The sequence below is a fragment of the Mus caroli genome, unplaced genomic scaffold (assembly GCF_978045245.1).
Source record: "Mus caroli unplaced genomic scaffold, Mus_caroli_1 scaffold_8, whole genome shotgun sequence".
NCBI classification, from domain to species: Eukaryota; Metazoa; Chordata; class Mammalia; order Rodentia; family Muridae; genus Mus; species Mus caroli.
The window spans coordinates 124077601-124094459 of record NW_028227263.1 but is presented as its reverse complement, the minus strand read 5'-3'; the positions used below and the strand labels follow the sequence as shown (position 1 = coordinate 124094459).

At 52.3% G+C, this 16859-nt stretch overlaps 1 protein-coding gene across 1 annotated transcript; it reads right to left on the bottom strand.

Moving 5' to 3' along the window:
* Positions 1-2068: 2068 nt before the first annotated feature.
* Positions 2069-16627, bottom strand: Bcl3 (BCL3 transcription coactivator). Its single transcript, XM_021168970.2, has 9 exons — positions 16287-16627; positions 13940-14093; positions 6182-6290; positions 5265-5469; positions 5090-5178; positions 4832-4909; positions 3097-3264; positions 2744-2861; positions 2069-2658 (listed from the first exon to the last, which is right to left on the bottom strand). The coding sequence occupies exons 1-9, from the start codon at positions 16525-16527 to the stop codon at positions 2477-2479; spliced, it is 1344 nt and encodes a 447-aa protein (XP_021024629.1). The 5' UTR covers positions 16528-16627; the 3' UTR covers positions 2069-2476.
* Positions 16628-16859: the final 232 nt, after the last annotated feature.

Genomic DNA, 16859 nt, shown 5'->3' with positions numbered 1-16859 from the left:
AGCACAAGACTAGATGGTACCATTGAGAGACTGTCTCAAAGTCAGCTCTCAGCCCGGTGCTGTGGTTCAGCCCATAATCCTGAAACTCAGGATGAGGAGGCAGCAGGATTGAGAGTCTCAAGAAAAGGGAGGAGGAGGAAGAAGAAGAGGGAGGAAGGGAGGGAGGGAGGGAGAGAGGGAGAGGGAGAGGGAGAGGGAGAGGGAGAGGGAGAGAGAGAGAGAGAGAGAGGGAGAGGTTTACATGATCCTAGGGTAGGTGGGCACACAGTGGTACACAGCCTTACAAAGACACAGGTTGGAGGACCCCCCCCTTCTTTTCAGGATGAATCCTCCCTAGAGCTTTGGAGGGAGCACTACCCTGTGACAGACTTCAGAACTTTTTGCCCTCCAGGGCAGAGAACACATTTTTGTTTCTTGTCTTTTCATTTCTCTCTCTCTCTTCCCCTTTTTAAAATATTTTGATTGTTTTGTTTTTTTGACAAGGTCTTATTATGCAGGCCTTGGGTGGCTTGGAATTCCCCATGTAGCTAAGGTTGACCTCCAACTTGTGATCCTCCTGCTTCAGTATCTGGAGCACTGAGAGAGCGGGCTCATCTTTCTTCTCATTTTAGGGCACCTCGTCTGTGTCTTATTTGTTATAACTGCAGCACGTGCTCCAAGTCAGATGGCTACTGGGACATAGTAGAGTCAGAGACACTGCCATGGGGCTAAGTACATGCAAGCACACCCGTCACCAGGCTAGGGGCCTGGAGCACACCATCATGTCGCCAAGTCATCTACAAGTCCACGTGTCTCTCAGATTATGGTAGGCTGAATGGAGAACTCTCAGATAGCCAAAGCTTCGGTCAAGCGTGGAGCCTCATTCTGTAATATCATCGTTCAGGAGGCAGAGGCAGGGGGATGGGCAGTTCAAGGCAGCCTGGGCTACCTAGTGAGACTCCTTCCCATTCCACAACACCATCAAGAACTGCAGAATGCTGACTTGTGCCTTTAGTTTCAGCACTTGTGAGGCAGACGGGAGGATCTTTGTGAATTCAAGGCCAGCCTGGTCTACATGTGAGTCCCAGCCTGGGCTACAGTTAGGCCTTGTCTCATCCACCCAAAACAACAACAGCGGAGCTGGAGACAGTGGCTGAGAGCTCTTAGAGCTTTTGTTAGGATCCATCCAGGTTTAGTTCCCAGCAGCCACAATGAGCATCCCACAGCCAGCTGTAACCCCAGTTTTAGAAGATCTCACACCCTCTGGCCTCACATGGCTCATATAAACTGTGTGTTGCCATATGTCTGCAAGTCTGTAATCCTGAGGCTTTGGAGTTGGAGGGGCAGAAGTCCATTCTCATCCTTGGTCACATAGAGAGTTAGAGACTGGCCGGTGCTACATAAGCTCTGTCTCAAAACTTAACAAAATTAAAACAAAAAACAGAACTGGGGCTGACTGGAGATGGCTCCGTAGGTGATGACATGTGCTGCTGCCAAGCCTAAGGCCCAGAGTTCAGTTCCCAGAGCCCACAGGGTGGAAGGAGACCTGATTGCTAAAAGCTGTCCTCTGACCTCCATATGTATATGTGCATACAGATTATATATTAATATATGTATATATTATAATTTGATTATGTTTTTATAATTTTATATAACATTGTATGTTAGACTTTATATAGTTATATTATGTTTGTAATATGTGATGTAAATATACATTATATCTAACTATCCATTATATGTCATATAACATAAGTATATATTGTAATCATATATATAATCATATATCACATATATTAATGATATAAACACACACACACACATAAATGCTTCTTTAAATCCAAATACTGTGGTGACACACAAATTGCAGAGTCCCTCAGAAATATCCACAGCCAGAACATTCTGGAACCATACAGCATCTCTGAGGAAGATGTCACAACGTCCTACTAGTTCACATCACCACCAAAGCCATTACCAGCCCTAGGCCCCTTGCCCCAGCAGAATGTGATTCAGAGTCACTCAGTGGGCAGGCAGGTCGGCACCTACAAGCACCTGGTGCCACACTTGGTTAACACAGATGGAAAGCAAGGGATATGATACAAAAATAGTTTATTACAAAAGAAATCTGACCCAAACCTAATAATTTACATTGTGATCAATGCCCTCCCAGACCCCTCTGTTCCTCCGGGTCCCTCAGGGTGGAGGGTGGCAGAGGAGAGGCTGGCTGTCCTTTGGTTCCTCCACTCAAAGAATTGAGTCGCTAGTGGATTCCAGACAGGGAACCTGGGTGCCTGAGATTACGTGGGGGCTGAGAGTCCTGGGCAAGGGGCGCGATTGGGAGGATCTGTGCTCAGTAGTATGTGCATGTGCCTTGGTGCAAAACCTGGTCCCGAGGATCGGGCGGGGGAAGCAGAACAAGGTTCTCACAGTTTCCAGAAGAGTGGTCCCCACAGGGCAGGGAGGCCCTCCTCATGAGTCCGGGTCTGCCCCCCCATCCGTCTCAGCTGCTTCCTGGAGCTGGGGAAGGGGGTACGGGCCGGCCAGGGCCTCGGAGGACTCCTGGGAAGGGCAGGAAGGCAGGCGTAGATGTGGGAAGGAAAAAATTTTGGGGAGCCACGGGGAAGCCAGGAGCATCTTTCGGGGGAGACAGCGAGGGTGAGGAGCTTGGCGAGGACTGGAGGCCTGTGGAGGGAGACCAGGATTAGGGCAGGGAGAAGCCAGCTGAGCTGCTCTAGGGTCCCGAAGGCTCCCAGTTGCAGACTCTCACCATTGGAGCTGAGACGACTGCTGCTCTCGGGGGAGTTGGTGGCACTTTGGTCTGGGGATGGCTCAGGCTGTGACCCTGAAGCAGCCCGAGAGGCCTTCCCCCTTAAGATATCAATGACCTGTGGGAAAATGAAGGTCACCCCAAGGCCATTGCAACCTTTATTCATTCTTTCTTCCCCTTTCTCCCCTCCCTCGACCAAAGTGTCTGGGTGAGGATGTGTAGACACTTCCTTTGCTTTGTGACTCAGTTTCTCCTCACAGCCTCCCTTCCGGGCACTTTTGTTACCTTGTTGGCCTAAGCTCACGACCCTCCCCAGGCCTGCGCACATCCGGGGCCGGGCCCTGTGCTCTCACCCTGCGGCTGCGCGCCACCATGAGGGGTGTGTCATTGTGACAGTTCTTGAGGCCGCTGTCAGCCCCGCTGCGCACCAGCGTGCGCACCAGAGGCAGAAGCCCGCGGCCAGACGCAGAATGCAGAGCGGAGCTGCCAGAATACATCTGAGCATTCACGTTGGCGCCGTGCTGTGGGACGGAGAAATTCGAGTCAAGAGTCACGTGGGCCAGTGGCCTCGCTTGGCCTGGCGTCAACTAGGTGAAGGGGACAGACTGGTGATCACAGCTAGGGCTCACTCCGGCAGCTAGAACCTGAAATGATTCTGGACATGGGGCTGTGTCAAAAATGACATAGGTCTGTAATCCTAGCACTTGGAGAGTGGATGCATGAAGATCAGGAGGTCAAGGTTAACCTGAGCTAAAAAGTATGTTGAAATGCCTTGGCTACATGGGACTCCAAGGAGGGAAGCTAGGAGAATGCGGCCCTCTCCTAGTCTCTAGGAGAGACTGTGGTCCAGTTATGCAAGGGAGGAAAAGGTCCGTGACTCCAGATGGTAGATGGAATTAGTGCAGAAGGACAGAGGACACGGTGAAAGACAGGCAGGGTTAGTATGGCATTCCAGAGCAACGCCTAGGCTGGCAGGGCAACAGGGGAGGAATGGACAAATTGGCATCCCAGGAAGTGAAATAAAAGACTTGAAAACCAGGCCGGGCGTGGTGGCACATGCCTTTAATCCCAGCACTTGGGAGGTAGAGGCAGGAGGATTTCTGACTTCGAGGCAAGCCTGGTCTACAGAGTGAGTTCCAGGACAGCCAGGGCTACACAGAGAAACTCTGTCTCAAAAAACCAAAAAAAAAAAAAAAAAAAAAAGACTTGAAAACCAGCCATGTGTGCTGATAGATGGCTCATCAGGTAAAGGGGCCTGCTGTCGGGACTGACCTGAGCTCCATCCCCAGGGCTCACATGATGGAAGGAGAGGACTTGTGATTCTCACACACTGCCCTCTGACCTCCACAATATAGCCAACCAAATCTGATTTTTAAAACAGCCCAGGTATGGTGGCGGCATACCCCTTCAATCCCAAGCACTTGGGAAGCAGAGGCAGGAAGATCTCTGAGTTAAAGGCTAGCCTGGTCTACATAATGAGTTATGGGACAGCCAGGGCTATGTAGTGGGACTCTATCTCAAAAACAAAACAACCCCCCCAAAGCCTCCGAAATTAAAAAAAAAAAAGTCTTGAGGGATAAAGAGATGGCTCATTGGTTAAGAGCACTGGCTGGTCTTCCAGAAAAACGGCGTTTGAATTCCAGCATTCACATGGCAGCTTACAAACGTTTGTAATTCCAGTTCTAGGGAATCTGACGCTCTCTTTTGGCCTCAGAGGACACTGGAGGTATTGGGGGCACAGAATTATATGCAGGCAAAACACCCACGTATAATCAAAAAAGAAAGCTGGGTGGTGGTGGTGCACACCGTTAATCCCAGTACTTGGGAGGCAGAGGCAGGTGGATCTCTGAGTTAGAGGCCAGCCTGGGCTATGAAGCGAGTTGGATTGCACGCTAGTCAAATCTATATAGTAAGACCCTTTCACAAACAAACAAACTTGGAGTTGCAAATGAGATGCTGAAGAGAAGAATCCGAGTCAGAGGCAGAACAGCAACCAGGGTTTGAATTGGAAAATGGGGTCCATGCCAGAGGTGGAAGTGACAGATGGGTTGGCGCCAGACATGGAAGAAGCCAAAGATGGGTACTAACCAGCAGCAGGAGTTGCACCATGTTCAGGCTGTTGTTCTCCACGGCGTGGATGAGTGGGGAGCGGCCGCTCTTGATATCCTGCAAGAGGACAGGTGTTTCAGTCTCTCTCTGAAGGCTCTGAGCATCCCTCTCTCCAGCCTCCAGCGCCTTAAATACGTGAACATTTCTGCCACCCTGGAGCCCTTCGCTAGCTCCACCTCCTGAGCCACACCTCCACGCGCCAGACCACACCCCTCGCCGGCTGCCTGGTTGGCTCACCACCGCATCGATGTCCGCGCCACGCTCCAAGAGCAGCAGAACAGCCTCCTGGCACCCGGTGTTCACGGCCACGTGCAGGGCAGTGAGCCCTTGAAGGAGGGGAAGCCACAGTCAGTCAAACCCCGGCTTGGGCTTGAATGGTGTCAACCTCACCTTGTCCCCTCTGGGGACTCACCTTCGTAATTGCGAACCTCCAGGTCCACGGAGCCTGAGGTTGCGCTGTCCAGCAGGGCCTGCAGGCAGCTGGGGCTGCGGTGCTCGCATGCCAGGTGAATTGCAGTCTGGCCGTGGCGATCCAGGGCCATGGGGCTGGCACCAGCTGTCACCAAGAGCCGGACCATATCTGGTAATGTGGTGATGACAGCCAGGTGGAGCGGGGTCTGGGGAATAGTGACAGTGAGGGATCAGTGTAAAGCTATGCTCTCACCTCAGGCTTTTTGAATCTAGGGATAGACACCTCTCCCGATTCAAGAGAGTCAGAGACTCTTGCGTCTTCCTCAGAACTCAAAAGTCTAACCTCAATAAAGCTTTTTTTTTCTTTCTTTCTGTTTTTGGATGGGGGGGGGTATGTTGGGAGATAGGATGTCAAGTAGCCCATGATGACTTCAGACTTGCTATGTAGATAAGGATGGATGACCTCAAATTCCTGAGACCAAAGGAGTGAGCTGCCACGCTGGTTTTGGTTTTGTTTGCTTCGGCTTTAAACATTTATTTACTTTATATACGTGTGTGAGTACGTATGTGCCATAGTACACTTGTGGAGGTTGAGGGATAAGTTGTAGTGAGTTTTGATCTCAGGTCACCAAGCTTGGGCAAGCACCTTTACCTGTTGAGCCATCTCACTGCCCCCACAGGTTGTTTTTGTTTGTTTGTTTGTTTGTTTTTAGACACCATTTTGCTGTAGTATAGCTCAGGCACGCTCTCCATTGCTCACGTTCAGTTCATGTTTAGTCTCCCAAATGCTGAATGACAGCTGTATGCCACCATGCCCAGCTCCACTGCCCTCTTGTACCAGGATGTGGATGTTGGCTCCCCCTGCATCGTTCCTCTGGGGACCCCTCCTTCGCGGTGCCCAGCTCCCGGCCACCTCACCTGCCGCAGGTTGTTATGGACGTCTACTTCCCGGCTCCCAAGCTTGAAAAGGCTGAGTATTCGGTAGACAGCGGCTATGTTATTCTGGACCACAGCAATGTGGAGAGGCCTGAGGGGACGATGGGACAGTCGCTGGGATTAGGGGCTGGTCACTAAATTGTTGAAAGTGCTGGGTAGGATGCTTTCGGTCATTTTTAACCACCTGGGAACAGGCCAAAATTGGCTTTCTTGGACATTAATTACAGCCCCCCCCCCCAACTCCCGCCTCCCAGCCCCTGAGCTCTCTGGCTTCTATTTGCCCTGTCAGACTGTCACATCAAAGCCAGAGGAACATTTTCAGGTACATCTTCCTCCAACTGCTCACTTGATCACAGGTCCCATGTGAGTTAGTAAAAATCTGGATAGTGTTTGGTTTCAGTGGTGCTAGGAACAAAACCCCTCTACTGGCTAAGCAGGGGTGGATTCTAGGCAGGGGCTCTACCACTGAGCCACGCCCCCAGCCCCTCACTGGGGGATTCTAGGCAGGGGCTCTCCCACTGAGCCACGCCCCCAGCCCCTCACTGAGGGATTCTAGGGAGGGGCTCTACCACTGAGCCACGCCCCCAGCCCCTCACTGGGGGATTCTAGGCAGGGGCTCTACCACTGAGCCACGCCCCCAGCCCCTCACTGGGGGATTCTAGGCAGGGGCTCTACCACTGAGCCACGCCCCCAGCCCCTCACTGAGGGATTCTAGGGAGGGGCTCTACCACTGAGCCACGCCCCCAGCCCCTCACTGGGGGATTCTAGGCAGGGGCTCTACCACTGAGCCACGCCCCCAGCCCCTCACTGGGGGATTCTAGGCAGGGTTCTACCACTGAGCCATGCCCCCCAGGCCCTCACTGGGGGATTCTAGGCAAAAGCTCTACCACTGAGCCACGCTCTAGTTTTCACCGGATTTTTTTTCCTGACAGGATTTTAGTATATAACACAGGCTGTCCCTGATCTCACTCAATGTCCCAGGCTGTCCTCAACTCTGTGATAATCAATCCTCTTGTCTCCTGATTACAGGCTTGAGACATCACAAGTGTGAGTGAGTGTGGGCCTACGTATGTAGCTCAGAGTGGCTTCAAATTGTCAATTCTCCTGCCTCAGCCTTGCAAGGCTAAGCCATCTTGTCTTCCTCTTCCATTTCCTTTGACAGCATCTCCACACTCTCTCTTCCTTCTGCCCTGAACACATTGGCCTCCTTGCACCTAAGACATGCCAGCCACACTTACATCCTGGCACCTTTTTGTAGGTTTTTCAGTATGCCTGGAACAGGTTCCCTAGATATCTATAGGGCTTACCACGCTCACCCCTGCCTCTGCTGAGGTACTATGGCAGACCCACATGCCTTCTCCTTTCGTCTACCATCGTTGCTTCCAGGTTGCTCCGTGGTTCATTGTCAAGTTTGTCACCATTTTCTTCCTGAATCTCCCCATCAAAATAATGTCGGCCCCACTGGGCAGATGCCGTTCCCTGTCCAGAGCTTAGGAGTCTCTGACAGAGAACAAGTGTGCTGTGACTATGTACTGATGACAGGTATCTATCCCATATGTCACTCTGGGTGACTACTTCCCCAACCTTCCTGGGGCCATAGCTTCCTTATCTGTGAAGTGAGGCATGCAAACTCGTGGTCAGTTCTCTGCCACACATCAGGTTCAGCCTTCCAGGGCTGTCTGTGGAACCAAGGAGGAAAGGCCAGGTATGGCAGGTCCCGTGCTGTGTGTTTGTTTTTCCAGACAAGGTTTCTCAGTGAGACCTGGCTAGCCTTGAACTCACAGACTGCCACCTGCCTCTGCCTGGCATTAAAGGCATGTGCCACCACTGCCCACCTGGTGACTCACACTTTTAAACCTAGTTGTCCTGAGGCAGAGGAAGGTTCTCTGTGTTTGACACTGCCCTGGCCTACCTAGTGAGCTCCAACCAGACAGGGCTGCGGAGTGAGAGCTATCTCAGAAGAATAAAACAAGGAGGAAGGAACCATGTGGGATGTGGGTCATGGCTCTGGAGCTGGGTTTGGCAGTTTAGAATGTCCTTATAGCGTGAAGGATCCACGCCCCAGCTCCTCGAGGCCTTCCTTTACATACAGCATGACAGTTATTGTTACTCGAGAGAGCTACTCACTCAATGATGCCTAGAGGTGGTTGTTGTTCCAACTTACCAATTCCTCATCTAGGGAGGCCACATTGCTCCACCATTTCCTGTGGGGCACCTGAAGTCCTCTTCAGATCCTTCAGCGACCTCCCCACTAAAGCACTTGCTCTCTTCCCAGGGATCCCAGACTAGAATAACCATTCCCAGCTGAGGGCAAACAGAAGGATCACATATGTACATGGGGCCAGGGGGAAACAGGCTGGCCGCATGCTCTCATGCCGCGTGGCCTTTGTTTTTCGTATTTGTGAGTGTGGTGCACACGTGAGCATGTGTCCTGTGTGTGTCACTGTCTTCCCTCAAGCTCTCCACTCTACTTTTAAACTTTTATTTATTTCTGCTAAAACCAGATCTTGGTATGACTGATAGCATGGAACTCACTCCAGAGACCAGGCTGGCCTCGAACTCAGATCTACCTGCCTCTGTCACACAAGGACTGGGATTAAATATGTCCACCACTTATTCCTAGCTTTGTTTCTTTGCTATCCATTCATGCACGTGTGTATGCAATTACTGTGTGTGCATTTTTGTTTCGACAGAACATGTGTGGAGGTCAGAGGACTTGCAGAGGTCAGTTCTGTCTTCCCCCACCATGTTGGTATTGGGCATCAAACTCAGGTTGTCAGGCTTGCATATAGATAGATCCTCTGCTCCCTAAGCCATCTCACCAACCCCTCTACCATAGTGTTTTCATTATTTCCCTTTTTTTCCTGTTCCCCCCCTGTATGTGGCATGCATGTGTCTTTGCACATCTGTGTGCATACATGTCTTTACACTTGTACGAGCGCACACTTGAGCTCACAGATGTGTGTTGACACCAGAAACGATCCCCCATCACTCTTCCACCTTATTTTTTGAGGCAGGATCTCTCATTGGACGGAACTCACTGACTAGTGAGTCTCCAGGCTCTTCCTGCCTTTCCCTACCAGAGGTGAGATTTCATCTCCAGCTTATTCCCAGCTTTTCACTGCAGGTGCTGTGGTCCCAGCTCTAGCTGTACACTTGAGCAGCAGTGCAATTCAGGCTTCTGTGTTTACTCTCTTAGCTTCTAACTACATAGACAATGCATAATGACCCACGACTCATCGAACACCCACCCACTGAACTGTCAATCTCAGCCCCGAATGACCTTCACTTAAAGTCTCTTTACTACCCAATCACAGTGACTGTACGTCTGAAAGGAGGATGTGGAGTTTGAAGCTAGCTTGGGGTACATAGAGAAACCTTGTCTCAAAAAACAACAGTCTTTAGATTCAGTACAATGACGGAGCCCCTGCCCAGAATCCCTCAGTGAGGGGCTGGGGGCGTGGCTCAGTGGTAGAGCCCCTGCCTAGAATCCCCCAGTGAGGGGCTGGGGGTGTGGCTCAGTGGTAGAGCCCCTGCCTAGAATCCTCCAGTGAGGGGCTGGGGGTGTGGCTCAGTGGTAGAGCCCCTGCCTAGAATCCCCCAGTGAGGGGCTGGGGGCGTGCCTTAGTGGTAGATTCTTTCCTTGCACAGAATCTAGGCTAGGAAATACCAGGCTCTAGGTTTCATTCTAATCAATACGCACTCGCACACATACACATTGCAAGTTCATTAATAGGGCATCTACTTTCTCACCTGCCAGCTGCCTCTTACTAACCGGATTCTTGCCAAGGCAGTCAGGTACAGTGAGCAGAATCTACAGATCACCTCCCCACATTATTCTGAGGAAGTGCTGAAATGTCGCGGTCCGATAGGCTTGGGTGAGGGGGTGGTGGATCATACCGCCAGAAATGCAAACGATCCCTAGCAGGGTCCCGGACAAAGTACCTCCTGCTTGAGTTTGGTTTTCCTTCCTACAATAGCGCCTATGGCCGGGACAAATTACAATGGGCGAATCCCTGAGTCTAAATCCCGATGGTTGAAAGCAGATGGAAATAGAAAATGCTGGGGGGAGGGGCGGGCCCTGAGTCCCTCCGCGTTTGGCTTCTCTGAAGAGGGATGCAGCATCTCCTTAGAAGCGCCACCCGCTTGGCTCCCTCTCGGCGCGGGCGGGGTTAAGCAAGGGCAGAGGGAGCGAATGATTTCAGAGAAACCGTCCAGGCTTCAGTTCCCATAAACGCGCGGGCCGCAGGGGGTGGGGCGGGGCTGGAGGAAGTGGGGACGGGAGGGGCGGCCCAGCCCTCGGACTTCCAGTAACAGGTCTGTGGGGCGGGGCTGGGCTTCCTGCTCCCGGGGGAGGGAAGCCTGGCCAGTCGGGGATCTACCCGGTCAACCCCTGGCATCCAAACTTCCACTCTTCCAATGGGGGAGAAGGGAGGCAGAACCCCAAGTCCTCAAGCCTGGGGCAGCTTCACTGGGTCCAGCCTTCAGCTGGTTTCTGGTCCCCCTATCCTGGCATCCGTACCGAGGGCTTTCTTGGAATCTCAGAAATACATTGTCGTAAGTCAACTAGGACCCCAAGTGGTCCCTCTCCTATGTTCCTTGGAGGGCCCAGGAATACAACGCCCCAATCTTTATTTCAGATCCTCAGGCACAGGCAGCTTCACATTATTACAGCACGTCAGGGCTGTTTGTAAAGTTTGCTTGCTTTCGGGAGCATAGAGGCTATTAAGTGAGGGCCAAGACCCCTGAGCCACCACCCCACCCCTGGTTTAGCCTGCTATTCTGTTTTGAAATTCTGTACTTTTCTTTAAAATGCATGGAACCACTCCCGTTTTGTTTTAAGACCGGGTCGCCACCCTCCAGCCTCAGTTTCCCTAGTGCTGCAATTACAGGTACACACACACCCCATTTCTTTTCCTATATCCCTTGAAGATGGAAGGATCCCATACTCCAGTTCCGGTCCTGAGACTTTAAGGCACACACCCCGCTCCCTTTGCAGAGATTTGCAGTTTCCGATTCCTGACCTCTGGGGGTTCTGGATGGCCTTGCTCTGGAGCCCAAGGCTAGCCTTCCTCCTGAGCTTGCTGGGAGTATTATAAGCTCGAGCCACACAATGCTGGCTCTTTCTGAGTCTTGCTGCCCTCCACGAAGTCAAGGCTCGACCAGAATCTCTGGGATCTAGACTTGAGGTCCCCTGCCCAGCCTCCCTGCCTTCCCCTCCCCTCCTCCAGCCTGTGTGAAGTGGGGCTCCTGGTTCAGGCAAGCTGGGGCCAGGCCCGCTGCCCATTCCGGTAAGCCCCAGCGGAAGGGGTTAAGGTTGGAGGGAGCACCGGGAGGGGCAGGCTGCTAGGAGTGGAGGATGCTGACGTGGGGGAGGCTGAGCAGCTGGGCTGCGGTCAAGTTGTGCGGGAAGGGATTTCCCCGAGGCGGCAGCTGAGGCAGAAGTGTTTGCGTTGGGGGAGAGGGAGGAGGGGCTGGGACTGGAGACAGCACTCGGCTTACCAGACCACAGACAGCTCAGCCCTGAGGACAGATACAAATTAAACCCTCTTAGCTTTTAGCCCCTGGGGTGGGAGGCAGCTAGAGTTGATTGAGTCCTTTAAGGACACTTTCTCCTGCTTGAGCCTACAGCCTCCCCAGGGCGGCTCTGTTCAAACAGTACCTACTCAAGTATTGAGCGCTTACTGTTTGCCCAGCCCTGTTCTGTGTACCTTGTGTATACAGGGTTGTGAAAGGTCTATGACCAGGCCTGGTTTCCAAACAGAAACTGACGCTCCACAACAATCAAGCCAGCTATCGAGCCTTTCTCTACACAAAGGGCCTACTGATTTCTGGCTAGGGTTTCCAGACCGCCCCCGCCCCCCCCAAACCAATTCTCACACGAGGGTTCTTTAGAAGTCATTTCAGTCAAATGCTAATACCAGCATCCAGGACACTGAGGCAGGAGGATTGCTATGAGTTAAAGTTGGCCTGGGCTTCATGGTGAGTTCCAGGCCTATCTGGGCTACAGAGTGAGAAGCTGGACATGGCAGTACAGGTTTGCGATCTCAGCATTGGGAGATACAGAAGCTGGATCAAAGTTGTCCTAGGCTAGGTACTGCATTTTAGGCCAGCCTGGACTACATGTGACCTTTACACAACAAAACAAAGCTTTTTTTTTTAAAAAATCTCTTCCCAAAAGGTGCATACTTATGATTCCTGTTTTTAACAGAGAGGGAAACTGAGGCACAGAGGAGGAAGAAACAGCCAGCTGAGGTTCACGCCCACCTTGACTGAGCAGCAGCAGTCAACTGCATGGAATGTTCATTCTATGCTCCGCCCAGGCCTAAACCCTCCCCTGGCTTAGCAGATACCCAAGCAATAAATCAGAGAATTGGGAAATCCACCATGAGCATGAAGGAATGACGTGGACCAGAGGAGAAATTATCCAAGTGTGTGTGTGTGTGTGTGTGTGAGAGAGAGAGAGAGTGTGTGTGTGAGTGTGTGTGAGTGTGTGTGTGTGTAAGTCATGGAGAGTGGAGCGTCCTGTTGCGTATATCCTGCCTCAAGTTTGTGAATGCAAGTGTGCACGGACCCTGTGAGCTTGCCCACTATACAGGAACAACAATGATGCTAAACAACATTCCGGTGACTTCTGCGGGGCTGGGCTGGAACCTGGGCCTCCTGCCCTGCCTGCTACTCAAGCAAGCACTCTCAACTATGCTGCATCCCCAGCCCCTCCTTTTCTTTCTCTAATCCAGGCTGGCTGTGAGCTCATGAATTCTTCAGCCTCTACCCTTAGCCTCCCCAGAACGAGGCTTACAGGTGTGCACAAGGAGCTCTAGCTGAAGTTTACTGGACACATGATGTACGATACACCAGACTCCCTTCTCACATGTGTGTGTGTGTGACACCTCCACAAAATCAGCAGATAAAACAGTTCCCAGAGCTGGGTGTGGCAATGCACACCTTTGATCCTAGCACTCAGGAGGTGGATGAAGGCATATCTATGTGAGTTTGAGGCTAGCCTGACCTACAGAATGAGTTCCAGACAAGTTAGGGCCACATAGTGAGACCTTGACTCAAAAATGGGATAGGGGCTAGAAAGCTGGCTCAGTGGTTAGAAGCAATGACTGCTCTTCCAGAGGACCCATAGAAGCTTACAGCATCTATAACTCCATTTCCGGGGGTGGGGGGATCCAATGGCTTCTTCTGGCCTCCTCAGGCACCAGGAATACACACACAGTGCACAGAAGCTCACAGGGACAAACACCCATATAAATAACAGTAAAAGAAGTGAAAATAAAGATATATAGTTTTTGTTTGTTTGTTTTTCGAGACAGGGTTTCTCTGTGTAGCCCTGGCTGTCCTGGAACTTACTCTGTAGACCAGGCTGGCCTCGAAACTCAGAAATCTGCCTGCCTCTGCCTCCCAAGTGCTGGGATTAAAGGCATGTGCCACCACTGCCTGTCCTATAGTTTTCATATTTGGATTATGATACAAATTCTGAGAGGGTGGGAGTGTGGCTTCCTGTTAGAGCGAGCACGGAGCATGCACAAGGTTCAGTCTCCCACCCCCACAACCAAAAATAAAACAAGTCACTGTCCCCCCAAAGCAGTTTTAGCCAGTGAGTGCTCTTAAGTGCCCATTGTCTGTAAAAGGAAACCCAGTGTCAGAGACAGAGAGTGTTGCTCAGTGGCAGTGGTGGCAGAGCCTGATATCCCCTGGAGGTCTGAGCTCCTCCCACACCCTGGCACTTACGTGTCTCCATCCTCATCCACCCGAGTGGCCATGGCAATGTCAGCTGAAAGGGGGTGTTCCATGGGGCATATCATGGAGTAGGGGTGAGTAGGCAGGTTCAGCAGCGGGAAGTGGGGGGCCATCGTCGGGGTAGAGTAAATTGGCATCAGAGGTCCTGGTAGAGCAAGACAAGAGGAAACCTGGATGAAGCCAAACCCACAGGCCTTCGTCCAGGGGGGGTTTTCTCTTCAGGTCTTAGCATCCTCCCAGATTCCCCATTCCCAATCTTATGTAGCTAAGGCTGACCTTGAACATCACATACAGCTGAGGATAACCTTGAACCCCTGATTCCTCCTGCCGTACCCCCTCAGTGCTGACCTGTATCACTTCACCTACTATTAAGATTTTTTTCTTTAAAAAAAAATAGAAATTTATTTTCAAAGTTTCTATATGTGTATGTGTCTGTGTGTGTCTGTGTATGTTTTGTGTACCACATTTGTGCCTGCACCCACAGATGCCATTAGAGGGCGCCAGATCCTCTTAAACTGGAGTTAACAAGCAGTGGTTAAGTCCTCACAACATGGGTTCTGGGATCTGAACTCAAGCCCACTGTAAGAACAGTGAGTACTTTTAATGGCTGAGCCATACCCCCTGTCCCAAGATCCCTTTTCCTTTAAAGATCTATTTTTAGTCACTACTTTTTAAGGCTGTATTCACTTTTTTAATGCATATGAATGTTTTGCCTGAGTGTGTACCACATACCTGCCTGACCCTCTCAGAGGCCAGACGAGGGCATTGCATTCCCAGAACCCTGAGCTGTCAGATGTGGACGCTGGAAACAAGCTCTAGTCCTCTGCAAGAGCTCCCGATGCTCTTAACCACTAAACCACCCCTTTGGCCCCCACCCCTTCTTTGAAACACTGTGTCACTATGGAACCCAGACTGGCCTCAAACTCAAAAAGAGCCTCCTGCCTCAGCTTCCCAAGTGCTGGGATTACAGGCATGAAGCACCATGTTGACTACCCCAGGTTAATGTTAGCTTCTCAGACTTGGCCCTCAACACCCAAGATAATGTTCTTGTTCATGCCCCTCCTCCCTACTCCTGCACCCTGCATTCCTCACCCCTAACCTCTATCCCTCACCCCTAACCTCTATCCCTCACCCCTAACCTCTATCCCTCACCCCTAGCCCCCATACCTCACCTCTAGCCCCCATCCCTCACCCCTAACCTCCATCCCCTACCCTAACCTTCATTCCTTATCCCTATTCCTTCCTACATCACATCTCTCTCACAAATGTCTGACCTCCATCTACAGAAAGGACCTTTAAGGGCAGAGAGAGCCCTGTTACCACCCAGCAGGGGACTTCAGTTATAAGATTACACTGTGAGTAATTTCATAGCTGAAGGAATAAATGATAAGCTAATATTTGGATGTAGGGGTCTGGGGAGTGGGGGCCATCAGAAAACTTGTCCTTTAGAACCCTTTTGGATGACAACGTTGGGAAGGGCCATTGCACAGATGGGGAAATGGAGGGCAGGGTTCTCCTCAGATGGAGGAAGGTCTCCTGTTACATAGTGTCCTCCAGCTGGAGCATGATAGGTAGAAGCAGAAGAACCTGGAGGGCCCAGAGAACCTCAGCAGCGCTGGGGTATTTAGCAGATAGTAATGTGCCTCCTGCAGGTGGATATAAAAGTTGAGAGAAAGGTATCTGGTTTCTTGCTGTCTGACCAGCTCTGGGATTCCCTTCCTAAAGTCCTACCTTTTCAGGTCCCTGACCGAAGCCCTTCAGTTTCTAAATTCCTTGTGTTCCCCCCTCTTAGAACCCTCAGTCCCCAAGCCTGCCCCTAGGGCCACCTGACCCAGGGATACTTGTGAGTGCTCACAACTAGCCTGCAGGATGCAGTCACTATCCCCCTAAGACCTCGGTTCCCAGGATTTTAACCTACCATATCAGCCTCCTTGGATCCTAGGTCCATTTCTATTCATTTCCCCATATCTGCTTACCAGAACCCCAGTTTCCAAGGCCCGAGTGACGATTATTCATAGGCCTGAACATCTGGTCTCTCCCAACCAGATATTCTGCGTCTCTAGAGTGTCTTAGGATCCCATATCTGCGACACTGGACGCTGTCTTCTGACCCCCATTCCCCAAGGCCATTTGACCCTTGGGCACCTGCCTGGGTGAACTCCTTGGCACCCTCATGGCTGAGCTCCAGGGCTTCTCAACCTCTTTCCTAGCTGTCTCTGGGACATCAGCTTGCACCCTAGAGTCCCAGCTACCAGGAACCCCAACTATTTGTGTCCTGTGTTCTGCTGACCTTAGGTGGCCCCCACCCGGCCCTGACTTTCATGGGGGAGGCCACTCACCCTGGTAGTAAAGGGCCTCCGGCCTGGCCACACAGTGGGGGGGCCCAGGGACAACCGGGACGTCGCAGCCGCTGTGCAGGGCGTCCAGGGGTCCAGCGGGGCTGCGCGTGGCTGCGGGCTCTGGGGACGCGGGGCGCAGCGGGCGTTTGCGGAGTGGCAGCGCGGCGCCCGGGGTGCCCTTGGGCCGGGTGCGCAGGTCCACGGGCCCCTCGTCCATGGCCCCCGCGGGGCATCGGGGCATCGGGCCGCCCGGAGACGCCGGGGCGTGCGGCGAGCTCGGCACGGGAAGGCGGTCTCGCCGGGCAGCGGGACTTCCCCTGCCGCCGACTGAACTGAAGGGACTTTTGTCAGTCGGGGCGGCGCCCGCCTCCCGCCTCCCCGCCCCCGGGCCCCCGGGGCCACCCGTCCGCCCCAGGGGTTTCCTGGACCCGCGTCTCGGAGGCGGAGCTCCTGGTCCCCACCCGCCACTCTGCTCGTTGTGCCTCTGGCCAGGAGCTCTGTCTGGGTCTGAGTCCTTGAGATTCTCACATCTTCTGTCTGTCTCTCGCTTTGTTAGACTGGAGCTCCTGTAGC